This window comes from Rhinolophus sinicus, chromosome 16, assembly GCF_057876585.1.
Source record: "Rhinolophus sinicus isolate RSI-liver-muscle chromosome 16, RSI-T2T, whole genome shotgun sequence".
NCBI lineage: Eukaryota > Metazoa > Chordata > Mammalia > Chiroptera > Rhinolophidae > Rhinolophus > Rhinolophus sinicus.
The window spans coordinates 63,382,121-63,405,622 of record NC_142516.1 but is presented as its reverse complement, the minus strand read 5'-3'; the positions used below and the strand labels follow the sequence as shown (position 1 = coordinate 63,405,622).

Below are 23,502 nucleotides of genomic sequence, written 5' to 3'. Positions count from 1 at the left end.
GTTTCCCCCTAGAGATTCTAGAAGTTTGGCTGACCTCGACGTTAGTCCATAAAACTCATTTCTGACCTTCACAATTGTAAGAGAATACATTTGTGTTGTTTTAACCCACTACATTTGTGGTATTTTTTATATAGTACCAATAGGAAAGTAGTACAGATATCATAAATGTCCTTCATCTTTCCTAACTTACATGTATGTATCAAATATTATCTCATTTTTATTTGCTTTTCTTTGGTTACTAGTAAGATGAAATCTGTTTTTTAATCTTTGATGTATAGCAGGTAGTTAATGTTGCTACGTCATGGATCTTTTTGAAGGTTCTGGGTTCTTTCACCAGAGAAAAACCCATTTACACATACACTAGGGGGCTTATAGAGTCCCCAAAGGTCACGGGCTCCAGGTTAAGAACTCCTGAGTAGAGAACAAGAGCAGAAAGGGTATCAGTGATAGCATTCTCTTATTCCAAGTCAGAAACAAAAAACATGGTAGCGCTCCCTGGCACCTAAAGTTTGGTGTCGTGAACAAGCGCCTGGCCGACAGGGCGGTAATCAGGGGCCTGGCTAGCAGATCCTCTTCCTGCAAAAGACGAGTAGAAAGGCTGGGCACTGCCCTGTGCCCACTCCTCTTGTTCTCTACTTGTTTCACCCTCTAGCTTTTAAGCCTGAAAGCAATTTGGTTTCTGTTTAGAAATTCTCACACCACCAATTCTTCTCATTTTCCCCTTCCTTTCTTAAACAATTTAGTCCAAAAGCCATTAAGTGAGGCTGAAGGAGGCAGTCAGTGATCTTAGGGAGAAGGCGGTGTTGTGGTAAACCAGAGTGGGGCACTGAGCCTGAGCGGGGTGAAGAGGGTATCTACCCGAGGGTCGTGGTGACAGCCTGGTGAGGGGTGTCAGAACCTGAGTGGGATGAGACCTGCATCCATGTGGCTGGTAGGAGCGGAGGTGATAGAAGGTTGGTTATATGGAGAGGGCTTTATTAACTAACTAACTAACTAACTAACTAACTAACTAACTAACTAACTAACTATATCAAGGATAGTGGGAGCCAGAGAATTACGAATATCAAACATGTGAAAAATAGAATAAATCCTGTGCTGTTCAATAGGAATTGGAGATACAAGGCAGGACTGATGGGTCACAATATATACATTTAGAAATAGAGCATGTGTGTTTATATGTTTGTGTATGCACATACCTACACACAGATATTCTCTACTTTCATGCACTGGGAGAGCCTGAGAATCGTGACTCTCCAATACCAAGGAACAGACCTGACATTGAGATCTTGGTTTCTAAATACTATTCTCTGAGACTGGAGCAGGGAAAGTTCAAGATGAGCCTGGAATATGTTATTGTGTCAGAAAATAAGTGAAGTTCTCAAAGAATGACATGGGCATGTCGAGGGGTACAGGAGTCATCGTAAAGGGGCGCTCACTGGATGAATCTGGGAAATGTTTTTTACATAAAGATAAAAAAGGACAGCAATAGATTGTAGCCCACTGAGTAAGACAGGAATCCATGAGTCCATTAAGATAAAGTAAATAAATGATTTGAAAGTTCAACGAGGAACAAGGTACTTACCATAGTCTCAAAGCACCTCTTTACAAAATACATATCCCAAGGCAAAAGAATATCTTAACGATGGAAACACCTGGCATATACTACCGGGATGAACACCAATCATGGCACAATGGAAATCAGGACCGTGTGATTGGGTGCAAAGAGAAGAGACCATGTTACTTATGTGAAATTTCTGCCAAAGATGCATTAACTTGAATCTAATCATGAGGATATATGAGACAAATCCAAATGGAGGGACATATTTTAAACTAACAGGCCCATACTCTTCAAAATTGTTAAGGTCATTCGTGAAAGTCCAAGGAAGCCTGGGGAACCATTCCAGATTGAATAAGACTTAAGAGACATGGCAACTAAATGCAATGTGTGATTTGAGCCTGAATTCTTTCACTATTAAGGACATTGTGGGAATAACTGGCAAAACTTGAAGGAGATCTACATTGGGTGATAGGGTATCATGTTGTCAGTTCGGTCTCAAATGGATCAGGTGGGAAAAGTTCTTTGTATACTACTTACACATTTTTATAATTATTTCAAAATAAAAGTATGATAAAGAAAAGAGAAATTCTTAAACTGAATCAAGAAATAAAACAACATGTGAAAGGAGAGCGACAAATCTGCTCTATCCATCAAGACCTTAGGATTTGGAGGATTGGGGAATTGAGAAATATGAGCAACCAAAGCAGCAAAATTGCTGATGGTTCAGAAAATGGGGTTGTTAAACAGAATTTCATTTCACACACGCTTAAGTAGTTTTAAAGATCTGAGAAGAAATCATCAGCATTTGAATAAAACAAAGCTATGTTACAGATTTTGAGTTGTCCTTAGTATTTAATGGCTAGAGAAGACATTTTCAGAGAAGCTGGGTGGAGAAAGGAGGAAAGAACCTTCCCAAGTCATGGAACAGGATAAGTTTGTTGGTTTATTAAATATAAAAAGCTTATATGTAAGCTCTCTAGGAATTGTTTAATAAAAGTTTTGTTTGTTTTACTTTATTTTACCTGCAATTTAACTTTTCAAAATATTTTTTCTATCTGCAACTTCCAGCATTTTAGAAAGGATTACAGTGTGCTTAGTAGAAAAATCTTGAGCACAACCTCAAGGCCCTGTTTCTCACACATGCATTTCTAAACCATGAAGAGTCAGTCTCTGAGCCACGGCTTTGAGTAAGGATCAGAAATGCCGCAAAAGTTCATTAAGGTGAGAACAGTGGGATTACAAGGAGAAGAATTAAGAGGACATGCAATATTTATTGTGCACATAGGAACACTGGTCAATTTCTTCTGGGTCTAAATTCTTTTTCTGGGCTCGGGAAGCTGGCAGGACAACAGACACACAGGCTTGTGCTGGCTTATCTCTCTTGATACCACTTCAAAGAGTCACACATTAGACACAATGGTCCCTGCTATGTTCCAGAAAGAGCCTTGGATGAATTTTTGGTCTTATCTCCTTGGTAACAAAGGTACAGGGAGCTCATTATTTCTGAGCAGGCAACCGCCAACAGAGAAATGGAGAATTTCATAATCATAATGGGCTTTCACATTAAAAAAAGAAATTCTTGACACAATGGTGTTTTTGGAATGAAACTTGTCTTTCTACATACCTTTCAGAGATAAAGTATTCAAGGTGAAGGATAAAAGAGTTTGAACTCAAACAGACACAGACATATTACTAGGTTGTATTTCTAGAATAACAGTACAATTATCATCATCGTCATCATCACTTTTTTATTTGGTCTAACCTAACTCTAGCCCAATCCACTTTCTAAGATTTTCTTTGATAGGCTGTAGAGGATAGGGAATAGCATATGGACAACAAAATCCTTTTTAAGCTGTGTCAGTTTTCAGAGACAGCACAAATCCTTTTCTATTTTCAGCAATGTTACCTGCGATCCTACTAGCCTGGGGTGTCCTGGCAAAATGTCTCTCCCAGGATGTTCATAAAAACATTTGAACAAAAGCAAAACCCAACTATACCAGTGAGTTGCTTACTGGGATTTTAAGGGGCCTGGAATGTGATTCGGGCGCATTCCCCTGCTCTCCTTTCCACCAGTGAAGGGGAGGTGTTTTCCCGAGCCGTTAGGCTCCCGTTTCCATGGACTGTAAGCTGGGTGATGGTCAAGATATCATGGGGTTCTTGGCACATAGTGGAGGTGCAAGAAATATTTGTGGAATTGAACTAGACTTCCAGTCCAGATTTTATTCATTTATTCTTGCATAGTTAATACATATACTTGACTCAAAATCCAAAGGTAACAAAAGGAATGCTGTGAAATTCTTCTTTATACCCCTTTCCCCCAACTACCTGGTTCCCCTCCTCACTGACAACTGGCATTCTCACTTTCTTGAGCATCTGCATGGTACTTTTTTGATATAAAAAAGGAAATTCAAGTGGATGCCCCCCGCCCCAACCATACTTGTCCTTTTTTTTTTCCTTTCAAGAGCAAAGTACAATTAAATGGTTTGCTTTATTATTTTTTTATTTTATTTTATTTTTTTTTTTAGCTCTGGGGGCCTTCAGGTCTAAGGAAGCCCTAAAGTTCTAATGTCAATGCCAATACTCCTGGGGAACAAGGAGAGGAAGTTAAGGGGTGTGTGTGTGTGTGTGTGTGTGTGTGTGTGTGTGTATGTGTGTACACACGCGCATGGTGGGAATGACTTAAAAACAAAACAAAACAAAACTTTTATCTGGAAGACAAAAAGGTATCATAAAGCAGAAGCTGGCTAGTAATTCTCCTGTTTCACAGAGGACAGAAGAAACTGAAGCTAATTATGGTAAGAGGTTAAATAAACTTGATTTTCATTCACCATATCTGCCAAACTCAACTTCTCCAAAACAAAGCAAGGTATACCACATGAAAAGGTGGAAGATTGCAAACCCCCACAAATGGTCATATGCAATTGACTGGAGACAAAACTCTGCCTTAGCTTTGACTCCGTTACACTCTTCTGTTTGCACAGAAAACCGAGGCCAGCTATCGAGACTCCATAGGCTGAGCGCTGGATGGAGATTAGGGCCTGGTCTCCTGCTTCACATTCCTCCCTGTCTCCAGTGCAGGGGCTTTCTAACTCACACCTGTGTTCCTTTCTTGGCCTGTCTAATCCCATGTATCCTTCTCGGTGCTGCTGTGGTCCCATTTCCCCGCAGTCTACGCAGATACCCTGAATTTTCTGCATTTTATGAGCAACACTCTCCAGGACAGTCAGCATCCTCCTGCAAGGTTCCTTAAAAATACAATGCAATTTATATTCCAGTGTGTAGCAAAGAGGAACAAGTCAGAAAACTGCTCTCGGCTAGAAAGGGGAGGCTTTACAAGTGGCCCAGAAATTCCCTTGAGACTTCTCCTTCTCCTTGGGGGTCCTAGAAACCCTACTCTTGCTAACTCCAGGAATATGGCAACAACTAAGTTCTGTAGAGTGCTTTAGAGTTTTCAGAATATATTTACATATTTACTCTCATTTAATTCTAAAATCAGTCCTCAGAGACAGGTGAGCAACCCATTTTACTCATGAGAAAGGAAGACTCATAAAGGATATGGGACGTGACCATAGTTCAGCTCATTTCCAAGTTCATGCTTTTTTCGTCCTTTCACATGTAATTTAAAAGTGGGCAAAAGCCTTTTCCTTTTTATTGCTTAATTTATCTGAGATAGCCTGGAATTGTCAAAGGGAACTTGACTAAAAAGCATGTTAAATTAACCAGCAAATACGTAACAGGAAAAGAAACAGCATAAAATTGGTAAATAAATGAAAAGGTAGGTTGAGGGACGTCTCAATCTAGCTTCTTTATCCCTGCCTCCAGGACCTGGACCCCAAGGACATTCTTTTGTCCCCCAGATTTCCTGAGATATAATCAACATATAACATTGTACAAGTTTAAGGTGTGCAGGTGTGTTGACTTGATACACTTATATATTGCAAAATGATCACCACCTCCATCGCCTCACATCATTACCGTTTCTTTTTTGTGGGGAGAACATTTAAGATCTACACTCTTAGAAACTTTCAAGTATATAATACAGTATCCCAAGGGCATTCTTAAGTCTGGCTGCTTCCTCCACTTCAAGATGGGGAGGGCTGGGGCAACAGTACGTACCGCTAATAACGATTAGTATTAACTGAGCACTTACTATGTGCCAGGGCACCATTCTAAGCACTTTACACATATTACCTCATTTACTCTGTTCACATCCCCTGAAGGTATGTGCAGTTGTTACCTCCATTTTACAGTCACAGGCACAGAGAACTTCCAGAACTTGCCCAAGGTCATGCAGCTGTTAGCATAGGGTACAAAGCCAGGCATTCTGGCTCCAGAGCCTACAGTTCCAATCACTGTGCTATGCAAGCTCTAATGTGCTTGGGAAGGGCCCTCACAGACAGCATGAAACTTAGACGGATAGTTGGGAATCGAATTTTCAGGAGGGGACTCAAACCCTGGTGTTTTGTTATAAATTCACAGAGCAGCCATTCAGTGCTCTCTTTTTATTTATACTTCTTTCTCACCACTCCTTCTGTATTGATGTTTTCTCTCTAACTAGATAAGAAGTTCCTTGATGTCAGAGGGCACACCTCTTCTCTGCTCCTACTCAGAACATGGCCTAGAATGAACCCTTCAATAAGACACCCATCTCCTGAATGCTTTTTCTGTCTGTGATTTACACTCACTATCGCAGCAAGTTCTGATCCTAGACGGCAGGACTTACGGCAGACCAGAGTGAAGAAAAGAACGGATTTCTTGGTTTGTAGATTCAACAGGGAAGTAAGGAATAGACGCAAGATGTGAACACATGTCAGCATTCATTTTGTACCAAACACAAAACTGGGCAAGTTGCATATGAGATCTCATTCAACCCTGAGTATAATTAATTCTGTGAGATGAGGATTATTACAATGGTCTGAGTGTTAGTGTCTCCCCCAGATTCATATGTTGAAATCCTGATGCCCGATGTGATGGTATTACGACATGGGGCGTTTGGGAGGTGGTTAGGTCATAAGGGTGGAACCCTCACGAACAGGTTATTGTTCCTATCAAAGAGAGCCCACAGAGATCCCCAGCCGTTTAAATCTTGTGAGGAGACAGCAAGAAGGCACTGGCCACTAACGAGTAGGAGGGCTTCCCCAGAATGCAGCCCTGCTGGCTCCGTGCTCCTGCACTTCTACCCTCCCGAACTTTCAGAAGTAAGTTTCTGTTGTTTATAAGCTCCTCACTCTGGGGCATTTGTTACAGCAGCCTGAAGAGACTGAAACAGTTCTTTACGAATGAGAAAGCAGAGGCTGAAGATTTAGATACAGGTCTTCTGACTGAGGTACCCTGGTCCTGCCTACAAAGTAAGCAGGGAGCTGAGGCAGGAGGCCTGAGGTCATGATCCTGTCTTTCCTTCTCCCACCTGCCTCTGGGCCCTGGGGCTGCTGGAAAACTGCCTCTAGCGCCACCCACACACAAGGAAGCGCAGAACCAGACCGGATATTTTCAAGAGCTGGTGCAGGGTTGAGGAAGGATTTATTAGGGAAAGTGTACAGTTCCTCATTTTCCCACTGATGGACTTTCAATACCTGTCTATTTCAGGGACATCCAACTCATTCACGTCATTCCTGTTAGACATGGTGGGGAGAACAGATGGGCCTGGGAATTGTGTCCTGGTGCCAGGAAAGGGCAGGGACAAGTGTGAGTGAGTTTCTCAAGGTCCCCCTTTCCTATTTGGAGGCTTAAAATAAACCCGTGCCTGGATGCTTGCTGTGGCTTGGAATAGTGGCTAGGCAGGGAGATTTACTGCCTTGCTTTCTGTGTCCAACTATTTCAAGTGTCACTTATGCTCTGGTGTCTTTGTAAATTTATGGATGTTCACTCCAGTCCAAAGAACCACTGTACTCCTTACTGTGGTTTCCTCATAAATGCCCTCTAAATGCTGACTTAGTTTTACACGACATGTACTATACAGCTTCCTGCAATCCCTATGGGGTCTCTCTTCTCTACTTTGGATTCTATTAAAAAAAAGACAAAGGTGCATAAACGTGCCACAGACAACCACAAAATGCTGACCTCTCTTCTTAAGAGCAAAGCACATTCTCTTTGTGGGCAAAGCTATAGGAAATCAAAAGCATTTTCCTTGTGACATAAAACCTCAGGCATCCAATATAAAGGAGGAAACAGATGTCAACTCATGTCTCTTTGTAAAGGGTCAGGATAAAGTCCTCTTCTTTTCCTCTCCTCATTAAGCGTGCTACCCTCTCCTACACTATTTTTTTTGCCTTTCCTCTGCATCACTTTCTTTGCATGCCGGCAGTTTCTGATGGGCTGGGCCCCCATTGTAGATTAATTTCTACCCCATCTTTGACCATTAGAATTTGCTGTTTTAACAGGTATCTTTAGAGAGGAAGTAGTGATGATCTTAGTCTTCTGAACTGTCACATGAAAAGTGGCTTCCCAACAGATGTGGCCTAGTGTGATCACTGACTGCTGCTGTGTGAATTTCCTCACAACTGGGTTCAGGAAGTGCCTGATCCATTCTGCACCAGGAGAGTCAGGAAGTACACAGGGTGGGGTGAGGGTGGAAGTATGTGGGACTGATGATAAAGCTACAATTAGAATAGAAATAAGAGATGGAAATGACTCAAGAGGCTTTTCCAGCCAAGGCCCAACTACCTAGTCCTGTTTTAAATCACCTGAGAATATTTATGCAGCCTCTTTTCCCTCAGGACCTGGAATCTAGCTGGGAGACATGACATATCCCTAATAATACACGGTGTGGTAGGTTAAGTGGTACATTAATGGTCTAGAGCGGGGGTCGACAGACTACGGCCAGAGTGTGTTTGTAAATAAAGTTTTGGGACCACAGCCACGCCCATTTGTTTACTTATTGTCTGCGGCTGCTTTACAACTGCAGAGTCGAGTAGTTGTAACAGAAACCTTGCATTCAATGCCTAAAGAATTTCCTATCTGGCCTTTTACAGAAAAAGTGTGCCCCAACTCTTGTTTAGAGTGTGTGGGTATCTCAGGCGTTCAGCAGGGGAGATCAAGCCAGGCAGGAACACTTCAAGAGGCTGCATAGAAGGGCTTGAACTATGTCTTGAAGACTTTCAGGGTTTGTTCAGAGAGGATGGGGTGGGAGGGAGTATTCCAGGCAAGGAAGGGTTAAGGCTACGGCAGTTACTAGGAGAAAGTTTGACTGGAAGGGAGGGATTATTTGAACAAGAATAGATGGAAGGATGGAGGTACAGGCTAGGTCTGAATAGCAACGAGCCTTGAATGACAAGCTGAAGTCCTCTAAATGATAAAATGCACCTTTACCCATTCTAGCCTCTACTTGGGTAGTAGAGGATGGAGGGGTGACTTTGAAAATCCATTCAAGCACTAAAAATCAATTTTTAAAAGCACCGATGCCTAACTCCACCCCCAGGACCTCATCTCCATTGCCCAGTGCCTTCATTCTGGCCAGCAAATTTCTCACCTAGATGAGGCTTCTTCTTCTCCAGTCTTGTACCTTCCAAATTCAATTACTATACTACTGACAGAATAATCTTTTAAACGTGTAACTCTGATCATGATAATCCTGTTTAAAAATATTTCTAGGTGCCCCACCACCAACCCCCACTTCAAGAGCACCTAATCCTCAACAAAGTGGCGTTCATAATGAAATCCAAACTCCTTGTACAGCATATAAGACTCGTCATGATCTGGCAGCTGTTTTACGGGCACATTTCTACTTCTACCTCTCACCGAATTCTCTTGCAAACATTCTGGGGCTGCTTTTGCCTTCATTCTTTTCTCCCGCCCAAGACAGGTGCCTCATAAATGTATGTTGGATTGGTCTCAGGTGGAACATTGGGTTCTTTGTTTTGTTTTGGAAAAACCTTCCCAGGTGACTCTATTGGGCAGTTGGGAACCTCTTCCTAGATGAAGGAAATTGCCAGGAACGTGCCTTGCAGAAGCGCCAGGTAGCGTGTGTCCCCGAAAATAAGACCTAGCTGGACCATGAGCTCTAGTGCGTCTTTTGGAGCAAAAATTAATATAAGACCCACTCTTATATAAGACCGGTATTTAATATATTATATTATATTATACTATACTATACTATACTATACTATACTATACTATACTATACTATACTATATTATACCTGATCTTATATTATAGTAAAATAAGACCGGGTCTTATATTAATTTTTGCTCCAAAAGACGCATTAGAGCTGATGGTCTGGCTAGGTCTTATTTTCGGGGAAACACAGTAGAGGCGGCAGGTGCCCAACACATGTGAGGCAAATGAAGTCAGCAATATTGACTTGTCCCAGAGCCAGCCTGATAAGCCTCTGTTTTACTAGAGTCAGCTACATCACATTCAGTTGGCCACATGGTTTCCAATAAAAGAAATCACTTCTGCCTGCCCTTACCTAATCCTGGAAAAGGCCGTGATGCTCAGTGCAATATTGAGTCTGTTTATAAATTGGGGCATTTATAGATTTCTCTCTATTACTGTAACACGACCATTTACAAGGCCTTACACAATTTGCCCTCGGCCTTGTTCCCTCTCTGATCTTCTCTCCCATATACAACCCTGATGGCTTCTCTCCTGCCACACTCCACTGGCCTCTTAGTTGTTCCCTGAACACACAAGGCATGCCCCTACCTCAAGGACTCCACGCTGGCTCTTCCTCTACCCCAGACATATGCAAGTCTCAGGAGTTCACATTCAAGTCATTGCTTAAGTATCACCTTCTCAGTGAGTCCTCTCCTGACCATCTCCGTAATTTAAAACTGCACCCTCTTTCCCACACAGAGACTATCCATCCTCTCATCGTGCTTTATTTTTTCTCCATAGTAGTATGTATCACCTTCTAATATACTGTGTCATTTACTTCATTATGCTTGCTTTTCTATTTCTCCTACTACAATGTAAGCTGTGTGAGAGAAGGGATTTTATCTCCTTCGTTCTCTGCTGCATCCCCAGGGCCTTCAGTGGTGCCCAGAACGCAGGCCGAACTCCAAAAGTATGTGTCTATTGCATCAGTGCTCAGATGCTTTTACTCATCCTTCAAGACTGAGCTCGAACAGTTCCTCTGTAAAACCTCACTGATTTCCCCTTTGACAAAGAAAGCGGTCCTCCCTCCTCTGTTCCCTTTCGCTTCTGCAACTCTTTAGAGCTTTCTCTTTAGGACTCTTCTGTCCTTCCTACGACTTCTTACCTCCTCCAAGGCTGGGGGAAGGCACAGGACGTAGCATCTAGTGAAGACTGAACAGGTGTACATTAAGGAAATGAGCCAGAATTTAGCAACAGAAGCTTTGGACTATTCTCCTTATAAATACGCTTTCTAGAGCTGCACACCTAGGTAGGTAGTTCTCCATTTTATTCTAACATCTTGACTTGAGTGGTCTGGAATGGGTCATTATCACATAGGAGGTACACAAGTTTCAATGAGGAGAAAAGCCTAAAAAAATCGGATGCTTTTGAGCCCCTACTGGTTGTATGGAGTATCTTTTCCTTCCCAAATTAATCTATTTCCCCAGTCTTTGTCAATGTACTTCCTGCATATCCCCAAACCCATTCACTTCTTTTCATAGCCTCTGGCTTTCTAGTCTAAGCCACAGTTATCTCTTATCTGAAATACTGCAACCACTTCCTAAATGGTATACTCTATCTAGTCTTTCCCCCGAGAATCCATTCTTTACACAGCAGCCACAGCAAGCTTTTAGGATCACAAATCAGATGATGTCTATTTCCTGCTTTTAAACCATTCAAAGACTTTCCACTGCACTTAGCACAAAGTGTAAAAATCTTACCATGGCTTACACAGTGCTGGCAGTTGGCTCCCCCTTCCCTTTTCAGCCTCATCTTAGGCCACTCTCCCCTTAGTTATTACCTCTGCCTGAAATGCTCTGGAATCCCTCTGCCTGGAATGCCCTCTCTTCATTTGGATAAATTCTACCCACTCTCCCAATCTCAGTTCAAATATCCTCTCTTCAGAGAAATCTTGCCTAAAGTTCAAACCAGGGGTGCTATCCTGTCACTTGACCCCAATGCACCCAGTTCTTCCGCTGTTTATCACTGTCCTCTTATTTGAATTACTATCCCCACCATACTCAACGTTCCCCTACTAGAATTCAAACTGAGCAAGAGCAGGTACGTTAATCTGTTCTGTTCATTACTTTATCCTCAGTATTTAGAACAGTATTTAGTGCATAGTAAATGCTCAATAATTTTTTTCTTGAATGAATGAATGAATGAATGAATGAGGGGCTAGGTTTATCTATCTTATTTACTGTACATGACTGGCACTAGCACAGTGCTTGGCACATAATAGGCACTCAACAAATATTTACTGAATGCATAAATTGATCTGTTTTTGATATTGCATCTTAGACCCTTTACCAAAGCTTTCAACTTTGAACATTAACCAATTTATTCTATTTTCTGATATACCCTCCTACCTTGAGGGGTTTATCTGTGAACAATGACTGTAAGCTCCACTTGAGATTCCAGACCTGGGTCCTCTGTACTCCAGCTACAGCTCCCTCATTAGCGTGGTATGATTTTTAGGAGCAGCTCAGTCACAACTTCAGCATTGGAGAAAGAAATACATTTTCACCTTTTAGCATGAGATTGTGGGTCAACAAAAGCATTGTTGCTCTTAGCACAGATATCTGGAACTGCACCTCATGCCAGCCAGGCTCTGTAATTCTTAGCACTTCCAATGAGTGAAGAAAATGTGCAAGTTGCCTGTCTCAGGTGGCCAGAAGGAAAGTGCCACCACCTGACTATCCTTACCGCCTGGCTTCTCCAGGGCTGGAAGGGCTCTGAGAAGTGAAGCTGTGATACGCGCAGAGCTCTGGGGAGCATGTTGATGCCGCTGAGTGGCTGCTGTGTGTGTTGGCTGTGACCCTTGAGCCCCAGGCTGGGGAGAGGGGCCAGGCATAATGACTTCTTTCATGGAAAATCTTTACTCTGCAAACTCAGGTTTGAAGGCCTAAATCTCTCTCTCCTTTCAGTATATCACAAGACATGAGAAAATGCTGTGCAGTTTGGCTCTCTGCCCAGCTCTCTGTTTGGCTACCATGACATGAGTTTCTGGTAGAGGTGTCATGAAGAGTCCCTCTGATTGGGGACATCAGAGCTTGCTCACTCACAAAGGAGAATTTGTGACTAAACATAGGAGATGTCAAACCTTATCTATATATTCTCCATTCTAACAGGTTCTGGACCTAAATAAAATATGTTGAGAAAAGGTACTGAACTGCTTCTCTTAAGCCACCAAATATAATTACTTATTTGGTTACTAGAGGCATCTGAGGTCATCTAATTTTGACGAAAATCCATGGCTTTTATAATACAGATTTTTTCTTTTTCCTAACTTCCATGAGGAAGATCTCTACTCCTATAAGTTATGTGTGTTTGTTTCTTTCAGGCTCTTTTACTTCATGGAGAATGTCTAACCCAATGACAGGATCAAGGACAGAGTGACACAGTGGAAAGAGTGTGGCCCTCCTTGGAAACAGGAGATGTGTGATCACCACTATAGAACTTGGTAGCCTTTCTACATAATGAGGTGGACAGATGAGATCAGTGGTGAGCAAACATTTTCTGTAAAGGGCCAAAATTCCAGAAAAAGAACTAAATGAAATGAAGACAAGCAATCTACCAGATACAGAGTTCAAAACACTGGTTATAAGGATGCTCAGTGAACTTCAGGGAAGAATAGATTAACTCAAGGAACTTCAACAAAGACATAGAAACTGTAATAAAGAACTAGTCAGAAATGAAGAATACAATAACTGAAATGAAGACTACATTAGAGGGAATCGACACAGATTAGATAAAGCAGAGGAGGGAATCAGTGATCTGGAAGACAAAGTAGCTGAAAACATCCAATCAGAACAGGAATCAGAAAAAATAATTAAAAACAATGAGGATAGCTTATGGGACCTCTGGGATAACATCATGCATACCAATATTTATGTCACAGGGATGCCAGAAGGAGAAGAAAGAAAGCAAGGGATTGAAAATCTATTTGAGGAAATAATGACCAAAAACTTCCCTAACCTCATGAAGGAAATAGACATATAAGGCCTGGAAGCACACAGAGTCCCAAACAAGATGAACCCAAAGAGGCCCACACAAGCACACATTATAATCAAAATGCCAAAGGTTAAAAACAAAGAGAGAATATTAAAGTAACAAGAGAAAGCAGTTAGTTACCTACAAGGAAGCTCCCATAAGACTGTCAGTTGATTTCTCCACAGAACGTTTGCAGGCCATAAGGGACTGGCATAAAATATTCAAAGTGATGAAAAGCAAGGACTTAAACCAAGACTGCTCTACCCAGCAAGGCTGTCATTTAAAATTGAAGGGCAGATAAAGAGTTTTTCAGACAAGAAAAAGCTAAAGGAGTTCATCACCACTAAACCAATATTACAAGAAATGTTAAAGAAATTTCTTTAAGAGGAAAGAAAAAAATATGAATAAGAAAATATAGGAAAGAAAAAAATTCTTACAGATAAAGGCAAACACTTATTTAAAGCAGTGAATCAACCAACTATAAAGCTAGTACAAAGGTTAAAAGTAAAAATAGGAAGACCACGTGTAATTAAAACAATAAATTAAATGATACATACACACACACACACAAAAGAAGTAAAAAATAATGACAAAAACAAACAGGGAAATTGTGAGTAAAAATTGTAGTGATTTTAGAATGTGTTCAAACTTAAGTGAACATAAACTTAAAATAAGCTGCTATAAACATAGCTTGGTATACAAAGAGCACATGGTAGACACAGACCAAAAATACATACAAGAAATAAAAAGAAATGAATCCGAACACTATCTTATAGAAAGTCATTAACATACAAGAGAAGAGAGCAAAAGAGTAAGAAAGGAATAGAAAAGAATTACACAACAGAAAACAATTAATAAAATGGCAACAACAACATACCTTGAATAATTACTTTAAATGTGAATGGATTAAATGTTCCAATTAAAAGACAGAGAGTGGTTGAATGGAAAAACAACAACAACAACAAAAAACTTATAATATGCTGCCTACAAGGGATACACTTCATATCGAAAGACACATAGACTGAACGTAAAGGGATGGAAAAAGAGATTTCATGCAAATGGAAACAAAAACAAAAGTCTGGGGTAGCAATACTTATATCAGACAAAACAGAATTTAAAACAAATGTTGTAACAAGAGATAAATTAGGGCATATCATAATGACAAAGGGATCATTCCTACATGAGGACTTAACTCTTGTAAACATCTACGCACCCAACATATGAGCATCTAAATATATGAAGCAAATATTGATGGACATAAACGGAGAGATCGACAGTTATACAGTGACAGCAGGGGACTTTAACTCCCCCATTGACATCAATGGATAGATCTTCCAGAAAGAAAATGCTACATTAGATTACACAGACTTAATTGATATTGTTAGGGCATTTTACCCAAAAGCATCACACTATACATTTTCCAGAAGTATGCATAGAACATTTTCCAGGATAGACCACATGTTAGGCCACAAAACAAGTCTCAATAAATTTAAAAAGACTGAAATCATATCAAGCATCTCCTCAGATCACAATGGTATGAAACTAGAACTCAATTACAAGAAAACTGAAAAACACACAAATACATGGAGGCTAAATAATATGCTAGCAAACAATGAATGGATTGGAAATGAAATCAAGGAATAAATCACAAGATACCTTGAGACAAATGAAAATGAAAACACAACCACCCAAAATCTATGGGACAGAGACAAACCAGTTCTAAAAGGGAACTTCATAGCAATAAAGGTCTACCTCAAGAAACAAGAAAAATCTCAGATAAACAATGTAACTTTATACCTAAATGAAGCAGAAACAGAAAAACAATGCCCAAAGTGAATTGAAGAAAGAAAATAATAAGGATCAGGGCAGAAATAAATGAAATAGAGTCTAAAAAAACAAAACAAAACAAAACAAAACAAAAATCATAGGAAAAAAATCAGTGAAACCTAGAACTGGCTTTTTGAAAGATATTAGGCTGATGCAAAAGTAATTGCAGTTTAAAAGGTTAAAAAATTGCATAAACCACAATTACTTTTGCACCAACCTAATAAATGAAATCTATAAACCTTTAGCCAGACTCATCAAGAAAAAAAGAGGGCCCAAAGAAATAAAATCAGAAATGAAAAAGAAGAGACAACCCACACTCCAGAAATACAAAGGATCATAAGAAAATGCTATGAATAATTATACCTAACAAATTGGGAAGAAATGGATAAAGTCCTAGAAACATACAATCTTCTAACACTGACTCAGAAAGGAACAGAGCATCTGAACAGACTGAATAACACTAATGAAATCGAATTAGTAATAAAAACTCCCAACAAACAAAAGTCCTGGACTAGATGGCTTCACAGGTGAATTTTACCAAATATTCAAGAAGTATTAATACCTATCTTTCTCAAATTATTCCAAAAAAACTGAAGTGGGGGAAGGCACCCAAACTAATTTTACAGGGCCAGCATTACCTTGATACCAAAAACAGACAAAGACACCACAAAAAAAGAAAATTATAGGCCAGTATCCCTGATTAACACACATGCAAAAATCCTCAACAAAATATTAGCAAATTGAATTCAGCAATACATTGAAAAGATTATACACCATGATCAAGTGGGATTTATTCCTGGGATTCAAGGTTGGTGCAATATTTGCAAATCAATTAACATGATGCAACACAAACAAAATGAGGTATTAAAATCATGTGATCATATCATTAGATGCAGAAAAAGCCTTTGACAACATCCATTTATGATAAAAACTCTAAGCAAAATGGGGACAGACAGAACATATCTCAACATAATAAAGGCTATAGATGACAAACCCATAGATAACATTAGGCTCAATGGTGAAAAGCTGACAGCTTTTTCTTTAAGATCAGGAACAAGACAGGATGCCCATTTACACCACTTGTAGTCAACATAATATTGGAAGCCCTAGCCACAGTAATCAGAAAATGAAAAGAAATAAATGGCATCCAAATTGCAAAGAAAGAAGTACAACTATCATTTGCAGATGATACGATACTATGTAGAGAGAACCTTAGAGATTGCACCAAAATTAGAACTGATAAATTCAGTAATGTAGCAGGATACAAAATTAATGTTGAGAAACCGGTTGCACTTTTATACACCAATAATGAACCACCAGAAAGAGAAATTAAGAAAACAATCTCATTTACAATTGAACCAAAAATAATAAAACACCTAGGAATAAATTTAACCAAGGAGGTAAAAGCCTGTACTTAGAAAATTGTAAGACACTGAAGAAAGAAATTGAACAAGATCCAAATAAATGGAAGCATATACCCTGCTCATGGATAGGAAGAATTAACATCATTAAAATGTTCATACTACCCAAAGCAATCTATAGATTTAATGCAATCCATATCAAAATATGAATGGCATTTTTCACAGAACTAGAACAAATAACCCTAAAATTTATATGGAACCACAAAAGTCTCCAAATAGCCAAATCATCTTGAAAAAGAAGAAAGTTGGAGGTATCATGCTACCTGATACCAAATTGTACTACAAAGCTATATTAATCAAAACAGCATGGTACTGGCATCAAAACAGACACATAGATCAATGGAACAGAATAGAGAGCCCGGAAATAAATCCATGCCTACATGGTCAGTTAATCTATGACAAAGGAGGTAAGAATATGCAATGGGGGTAAAGACAGTCTCTTCAATATAATGGTGCTGGACAAACTGGACAGATGCAAGGAAAATAATGAAATTGGATCACTTTCTTACGCCATATATTAGGTTGGTGCAGTTTAAAAGGTTGCTAATGACTGCAAAAACCGCAATTATTTTTGCACCAACCTAATACAAGAATACTCAAAATGAATTAAAGACTTAAATGTAAGAAAACCACAAAACTCCTAGAAGAAGACATAGGCAGTAAACTATTTGACATCTTTTTAAGCAATATTTTCTTGGTTATGTATCCCTGGGCAAGGGAAACAAAAGAAAAGAAATAAACAAATGAGACTATATCAAGCTAAAGAATTTTGCACAGTGAAGGAAACCATCAACAAAACAAAAATGCAACCTACTAAGTGGGAAAAGATACATCTGATAAGGCATTAATATACACAGTCTGTACACCCTGCTAGTGGCTGAGCTCTGATTAATAGTCGTGACAATTTCATATAGTGATGAGTCTATTTACAATGCACACATTTAATTTAGAACAAGTTTACCTTTTATAAGCCAAAGAAAATAAGCAGTTTGAAATTTCTATGAATTCTGATCAACATCATGTGGAAAACTCAATGCCAAGTTTGTCTATAAAAAACAGAACAGGGCTACTCATTACTAAATCTGTGTCTTATTTTTATCCCTATCAGAAATCGAGAAATAAGAAGCTTTTTCCATATGTCCATATGCTATGAGCATTCTTTACTAATTTCAGATGATAATGAAAACTGAAGGTTATCTTTCTGTGCTTTAATCCTAAAGATATCAGTCTCTGTGGCCATGTTGATAAGTCATCCCCAGTACGACTGGGAACTCATTGCCTCCTGGACCTTGCTAGTTGGTGGGGAGAAGAGTAGAGAAACTTTTAACTTTGAGTCAAAGAAATAATTCTAGCTGTCATTACCAATGTTTGGGACCACAAAGAGTTAGCATGAAGATTTCCTCCATTTTGTTTTTTAGGCCTTTAAAGGCATAAGAATTCTCCTTCATCTTGACCATCTCTAGAGGTCACATTGGGAATGGAGAGGTTCCTCTGGCATCTCCGTGATTCTAGTGTGAGGAACCCAACTCTCTACTACCAGAGAGCACCAGCCATCGGGGCATTAACTTGGTGAAAGTTCCCAATGACAGATGCCAGGGAAGTTGTACCTGCTGAAGTTATTTAAACATTTGCTTCGAAGAGTCTCTCTGGGTTGGGTTGAGGCCCTGTCTACAGAAGGCTGGCTTAAATAAAATTCTCTGGCTTTTGGGGTCTGCTGATAATTCAGCTTTCTCCTTGAAAGCTGGTTATAGCCCTAGTTGATTTGGGAGGAGGTCATGGGGGAATACTGGGGTATGGTTGGCAAGAAGAGAGGAGACACAGGAGGTGTTCTTTATAGCTCTGTTCTTTATTCATCGTTCAGTGAGTCTGACTGAGAGGATCAGGACTGTGAATGAGCCTAAGAGGATTCAGGAAGGAGCCACGTTGGAATCTAGACAAGCTAGAGTCCAGACTAAGAATTGCACTCACCTCATATGGAAAGTCAGCCAAGTTTCCACTGGTGAGTCTGGATTCTGTAGGCAATTTAGTGATTTCCTGTTGGCCACCCCCCCACTGCTGCCTCCTTCCCACCTGCAAGCAGTCACCCATCCATAAATCTTGTCCAGCCCTGGATTTATGCCCAATGTTCCAGAGGGTTGGACTCACCAAGGAGAGCGGAATTCCCAGGATCCAAGACCAGCTGTGTTCCCAGGGGAGACGTCAGCACCGAAGGAAAGTTCGGTCCAGTGGCTGAAAGCAAGGCTCTGATGTCTTCCAACTGCGTGGGAACTTGGGGAGGATCTGTGAGAAGGCAGACGGTGAATCAGGCAGGTTAAAGCATAAAGGCTGTATTCAGGGCAGAAAGAGAGGTGAGCATGCATGGAAGTGTGTCTGTGTCTAAGGCAGGCATTACTCTCGCTGCCTTTTTAACATCATTTTTCCTTTAGAGAAGGTGTGCCTATCAAGGTGAGTCTGAATGTCACACTTCACATTTGGCACCTGAAACAATAAGGTCAGTAATGTAATCAGGCATGTTGATTTCAGGAGCTCCTTACTAACGGCACTTTATACCACAGTGCCATTGGGTCCCTGTAAATGTGTAGGTAAATTAAACCATATTATAAAGACACTTAAAAAAAAAAAGCCAACACTTCTTTGGCATTTACTAAATGCCAAGTCCTGTGTTAAATAGTTTGCATTTCTCTTTTCATTTCTAACATCCTTCAGAGGGAGGCGCTCTGTTACTGTTTCCACAGATGGGGATCGTCCATAGAAATTCTTATTTAAAAGGAGCCTGTGAGTGGCTTTTTCTGAGGAAAAAGATCCATTTATGAAACTGATAAGTTAATTTGCTTTGTGGTCTGAGTGTTTTTATGCCCAATGGGCCATAAATAAGATAAGCAAGACAGGAATGATGTGCTATTTAAAATCTGATGAAGAGTCAGGACTCTTTATCTGGGTCACAGTTACTCAGAGCCAAAGTGACAAAAATGGGAAATATAGTGGCTTGCTTATTATTTCCACTGGGCAAATAAAGAGCAAGCGCCTAGTAAACCGAGTGGTGGGATGACCCCAGGTTCTCCTGGAAAAGCAGCAGAATCCTATTCTCCCTCTTCCTTTATCTCCTGATGCACTGCAATTCACATTCCCAAGGCCAACTTCCACCCTTTTCTCTATACCAGTCCTTTTTGGAGTGGAAAGAAAAACAGGAATGTTGCTCTTATAATTGATGGTCATTTCAACAGTGTTCAGTTAAAGCCTACTATGTGCCTGTCACCTTGTTAGGTACTCGTTAGGTATGGCAAATAAGTCATGGCGATGCCAGTCTATTTCAGAAACATGTCTTTGTCTATTCTGCCTTGGACTGCAAAAGACCATTGCGTACAGACAACAATGATGACCTTGAGATTCATATATATATATAGTTAAAAATTATAAAGACATTATATATATTACACATAACATAATTTAAAGATATTCTTTACATGGTATAGAGTAAGAACACCGTATTTGGGTTCAGGAACCCTCAGATGGAGCTGTGGCTCTGTCGTTCACTATCTTGGGTAAGTCTCTTAATCCCCCTGAGCCTTGGTTTCCTCATTTCTAAAATGGAAACTTATCATTTCCAAGATCTCTTTCTACTCTGAAACATCACAGTTTTAGGAATCGATGGTAGCAGTTTCCTCAAATCTAGACTCTCTTCCTCCCATCTTTTTAAATATTACCTTAAGAACACTGAAAGTGAATAATGAATATTGAAGGAAATTGAATTCGCTCAATATTGCAATTGAATATTCTTTTAAGAATATTAAACCTCAGGAAGCCTTTGCTTATTTATTAAAAGCTAAAAGGGTTACATTATGTTCCATCTCCAAAACCATCAGATCTCCTTGGGCCAAATATTGGCACCTTCTCGTGTCCTCATAGCTTCTACTATATTTTTTCTTTTTTGGTGCAAATCCATTTGATCTTCCTAGAGAAACTGCAAATTCTGCAAGGACAGAGGTCACCTCTTTATCTTAAAGCTTTACATGGAACTTAGAGGCAACACTTAATGAATATTCATCCAGTGGCTATATGAATAATGAATACTAATCTGTCTCATTACACTTCAAGTCTCCATGCGACAGTTAAGTCACAGAACTTGGCATAAAACCCCAGTTTTATGCATGAAATCCTCGGTTTAAAACTTAAGGCACATTTTTGGCTGATTAAAAAAAGGAGACAATACTTCTGTGTTCATAAATTACCTAGAAAACTAACAAACTTTGATTAATAAACCAAGACTTCTGATCAAGAAAAGCCCTAAACTCGAATCTAAATAGTGATTCCCCCCGTCATCAAATTTGATTAAAACGGGAAGATGTTATGCTCTTCAAACCCCATGTTCACAGTCACACTGTATTAGAGTTGGAATGCTGCAAGAACTGGCTCCCAGAACATACACACTTCATTGGCAAAGCTACAGTAGCAGCTACATATCCTAGGCTTTCATCTCTGTTAGCAGAGGCAACAAGGAAGGGCTATTAGGGAGGAGAAAGCAACAGCAAGCACCATAACTCAGCATGGGGCAACAGTCTCTGGGTCTTGGGCTCCAGACTAGCTTCTCAGCCAGATGAAACCTTCACTGCACTGATTTTCTGTGACTTCCTAAGATGACTGGAGGTTTATGCAGCCACTGGTGAGATGAAAACCCATCTGGGTCTCTCTGAAAGCTGAGTGGGCAGGGGCTCGAGACCTTATGCTTTGATATATCATCAATTTGGGGTGTGAAAATACAAGTACGAAGTTTAATTATTTTTCCCTGAGGAAGCTGATGATGTGTAATTAGACATATTTCTCACATTCTTCCTTTTTTTAAAAATCTAAAATGATAGCTTTCTCTTGGTGAGAAAGCTAGCATAAATGCTCCAATAATTGCTGTTTTCTTTTTAAAAGTAAGACAAAAATAGGCCTTTTTCCTCCACTCCACCAACTCCTAGACTCTGTGGGGAAGAGAAGCAGAGGGTCCCTTGTTCAGGGGACAAAAGGGTAATAGCTTTCGAAATGGTGGAGTCCAGCACTGGGCAATAGCGAATGTTGGATGGTGTTCCAGCAACTGTTATTTTTAAACACCTATTTTATTCCAGGAACGGTGTCAGACTCTTTAATCAGGGGTTCTTATGCTTAGGCGTGCTAATGTCTGCATGTTTGTGTCCCCCCAAATTCATATGTTGAAATTGTACCATGCCCCTCCCCCCCCCCGCCATAGTAATGATAGTAGAGAGGTGATTAAATCATGAGAGGATTAGTGCCCTTATAAAAGAGACCCCACAGATCCAGAGTGCTTGCTTGCCCCTTCTGCCACATGAGGACACAGCAAGACGCCAGCAGTCTGCAATCTGGAAGAGGCACCTCACCAGAACCCTACCAATGTGGCACCCTGATCCTGGACTTTCAGCTTCTGGGCACCCTGTGAGAAATAAATTTCTGTTGTTTGTTAAGTTACCCAGTTTGTAGTATTTTGTTACAGCAGCTCACATAGACTAAGACAGTAGGGTACATGTGCGGACTTTATGTGGACTAGACTATGAAATTCCTGAAACTATATGAAAAAATTTGCGTGTGTGAAGTTTTCAGGAGGGGGTAATCTACAGTTTTCATGTGATTCTCAAAGAAGTTGTTGACACAAGAGTTAAGAGTAACTGTTTTACTCCTGTTACCTCCGTTTGACTCCCTCCCCTTACACCCCTGCCCCAAGGGGGCAATTCTTGTTTTGTAGGTCTCCATACAGGGACCAGCATCTAAACTTAGCAAGGTGAAGTACTTTGCCCAAGGTCACACAGTGAGTAAGCCGTAGAGCCAGGGTTCAAACTGATGTCTTCCTAGCCTCAAAGTCTGTATTCTCTCTTTTGAAAGGCCCTGAGGTGGGGAGATGGGAAGGAATATTGATTTTACCTTTATGTTCTTAATTAGATCAGGGCAAAGAGGAGGTGCAGGGTGAGTTAGACAGTCACGCCCAATGGGGGTGCCAGCCTCGAGGTGTTTACCTAGGATCTGAAGCTGGCTGTTCTCAGTCAGCTCTCCACGCACATTGGCTGCCCTGCAGGAGTACAGACCCTGATCCGAGAAGGACACGTTTGTGAGCAGCAAGGAGCCCTCATGCAGATGGTGAGGAGAGCCCAGTTTGCTTTTATTCCTGAACCAAGTGACTTCAGCTTCAGGCACACCTAGGAAGAAAAAAAAATAAACTCATCAGCCAAACACATTCAGGTGTTTCTGAAGGCATTTATAGCCTCTTGGCGAGCCCTCCCAGGGGCTGCTTGGCAGGAAGCATCTGCCTGGGCGTCTTCTACCATCCTTTGGCCAAACTAAATAATGCCTCAGACCTCTCCATTGTCTGGAGATCTTTTGCCTTTTCAAACTTACAGTGATGAGGTAGGAAGAGGGAGCCAGTTGAAAGAAGAGGAAGCCGGAAGCTGGTAATGGGTACTTCCAAGGTGGAAGGTGAGTCTGAAGAGTCTTTGGAGACATCATTATAAAAACAGAAAAACCAAATCTATATACGTCAGTGAATTTGAGTGACTGACAACTACATGAAACAAACAAAATGTTGAATAAGAAACATCAAACACAGAAGAGTACGTACTGTATGATTTCTTTTCTGTAATT

General features: G+C 40.4%; 1 protein-coding gene across 3 annotated transcripts in view; it reads right to left on the bottom strand.

Moving 5' to 3' along the window:
- The window catches only part of ADAMTSL1 (ADAMTS like 1), an 891,281-nt gene that overhangs the window by 39,899 nt on the left and 827,880 nt on the right, over positions 1 to 23,502 (bottom strand). For all 3 annotated transcript variants that reach the window (XM_074330337.2, XM_074330338.2, XM_019739192.3), the window contains 2 exons: positions 22,881 to 23,060; positions 19,018 to 19,152 (listed from right to left, as the gene is read on the bottom strand). In XM_074330337.2, coding sequence (XP_074186438.2) covers positions 19,018 to 19,152; positions 22,881 to 23,060 — 315 coding nt within the window. The remainder of the gene's footprint in view (positions 1 to 19,017; positions 19,153 to 22,880; positions 23,061 to 23,502) is intronic.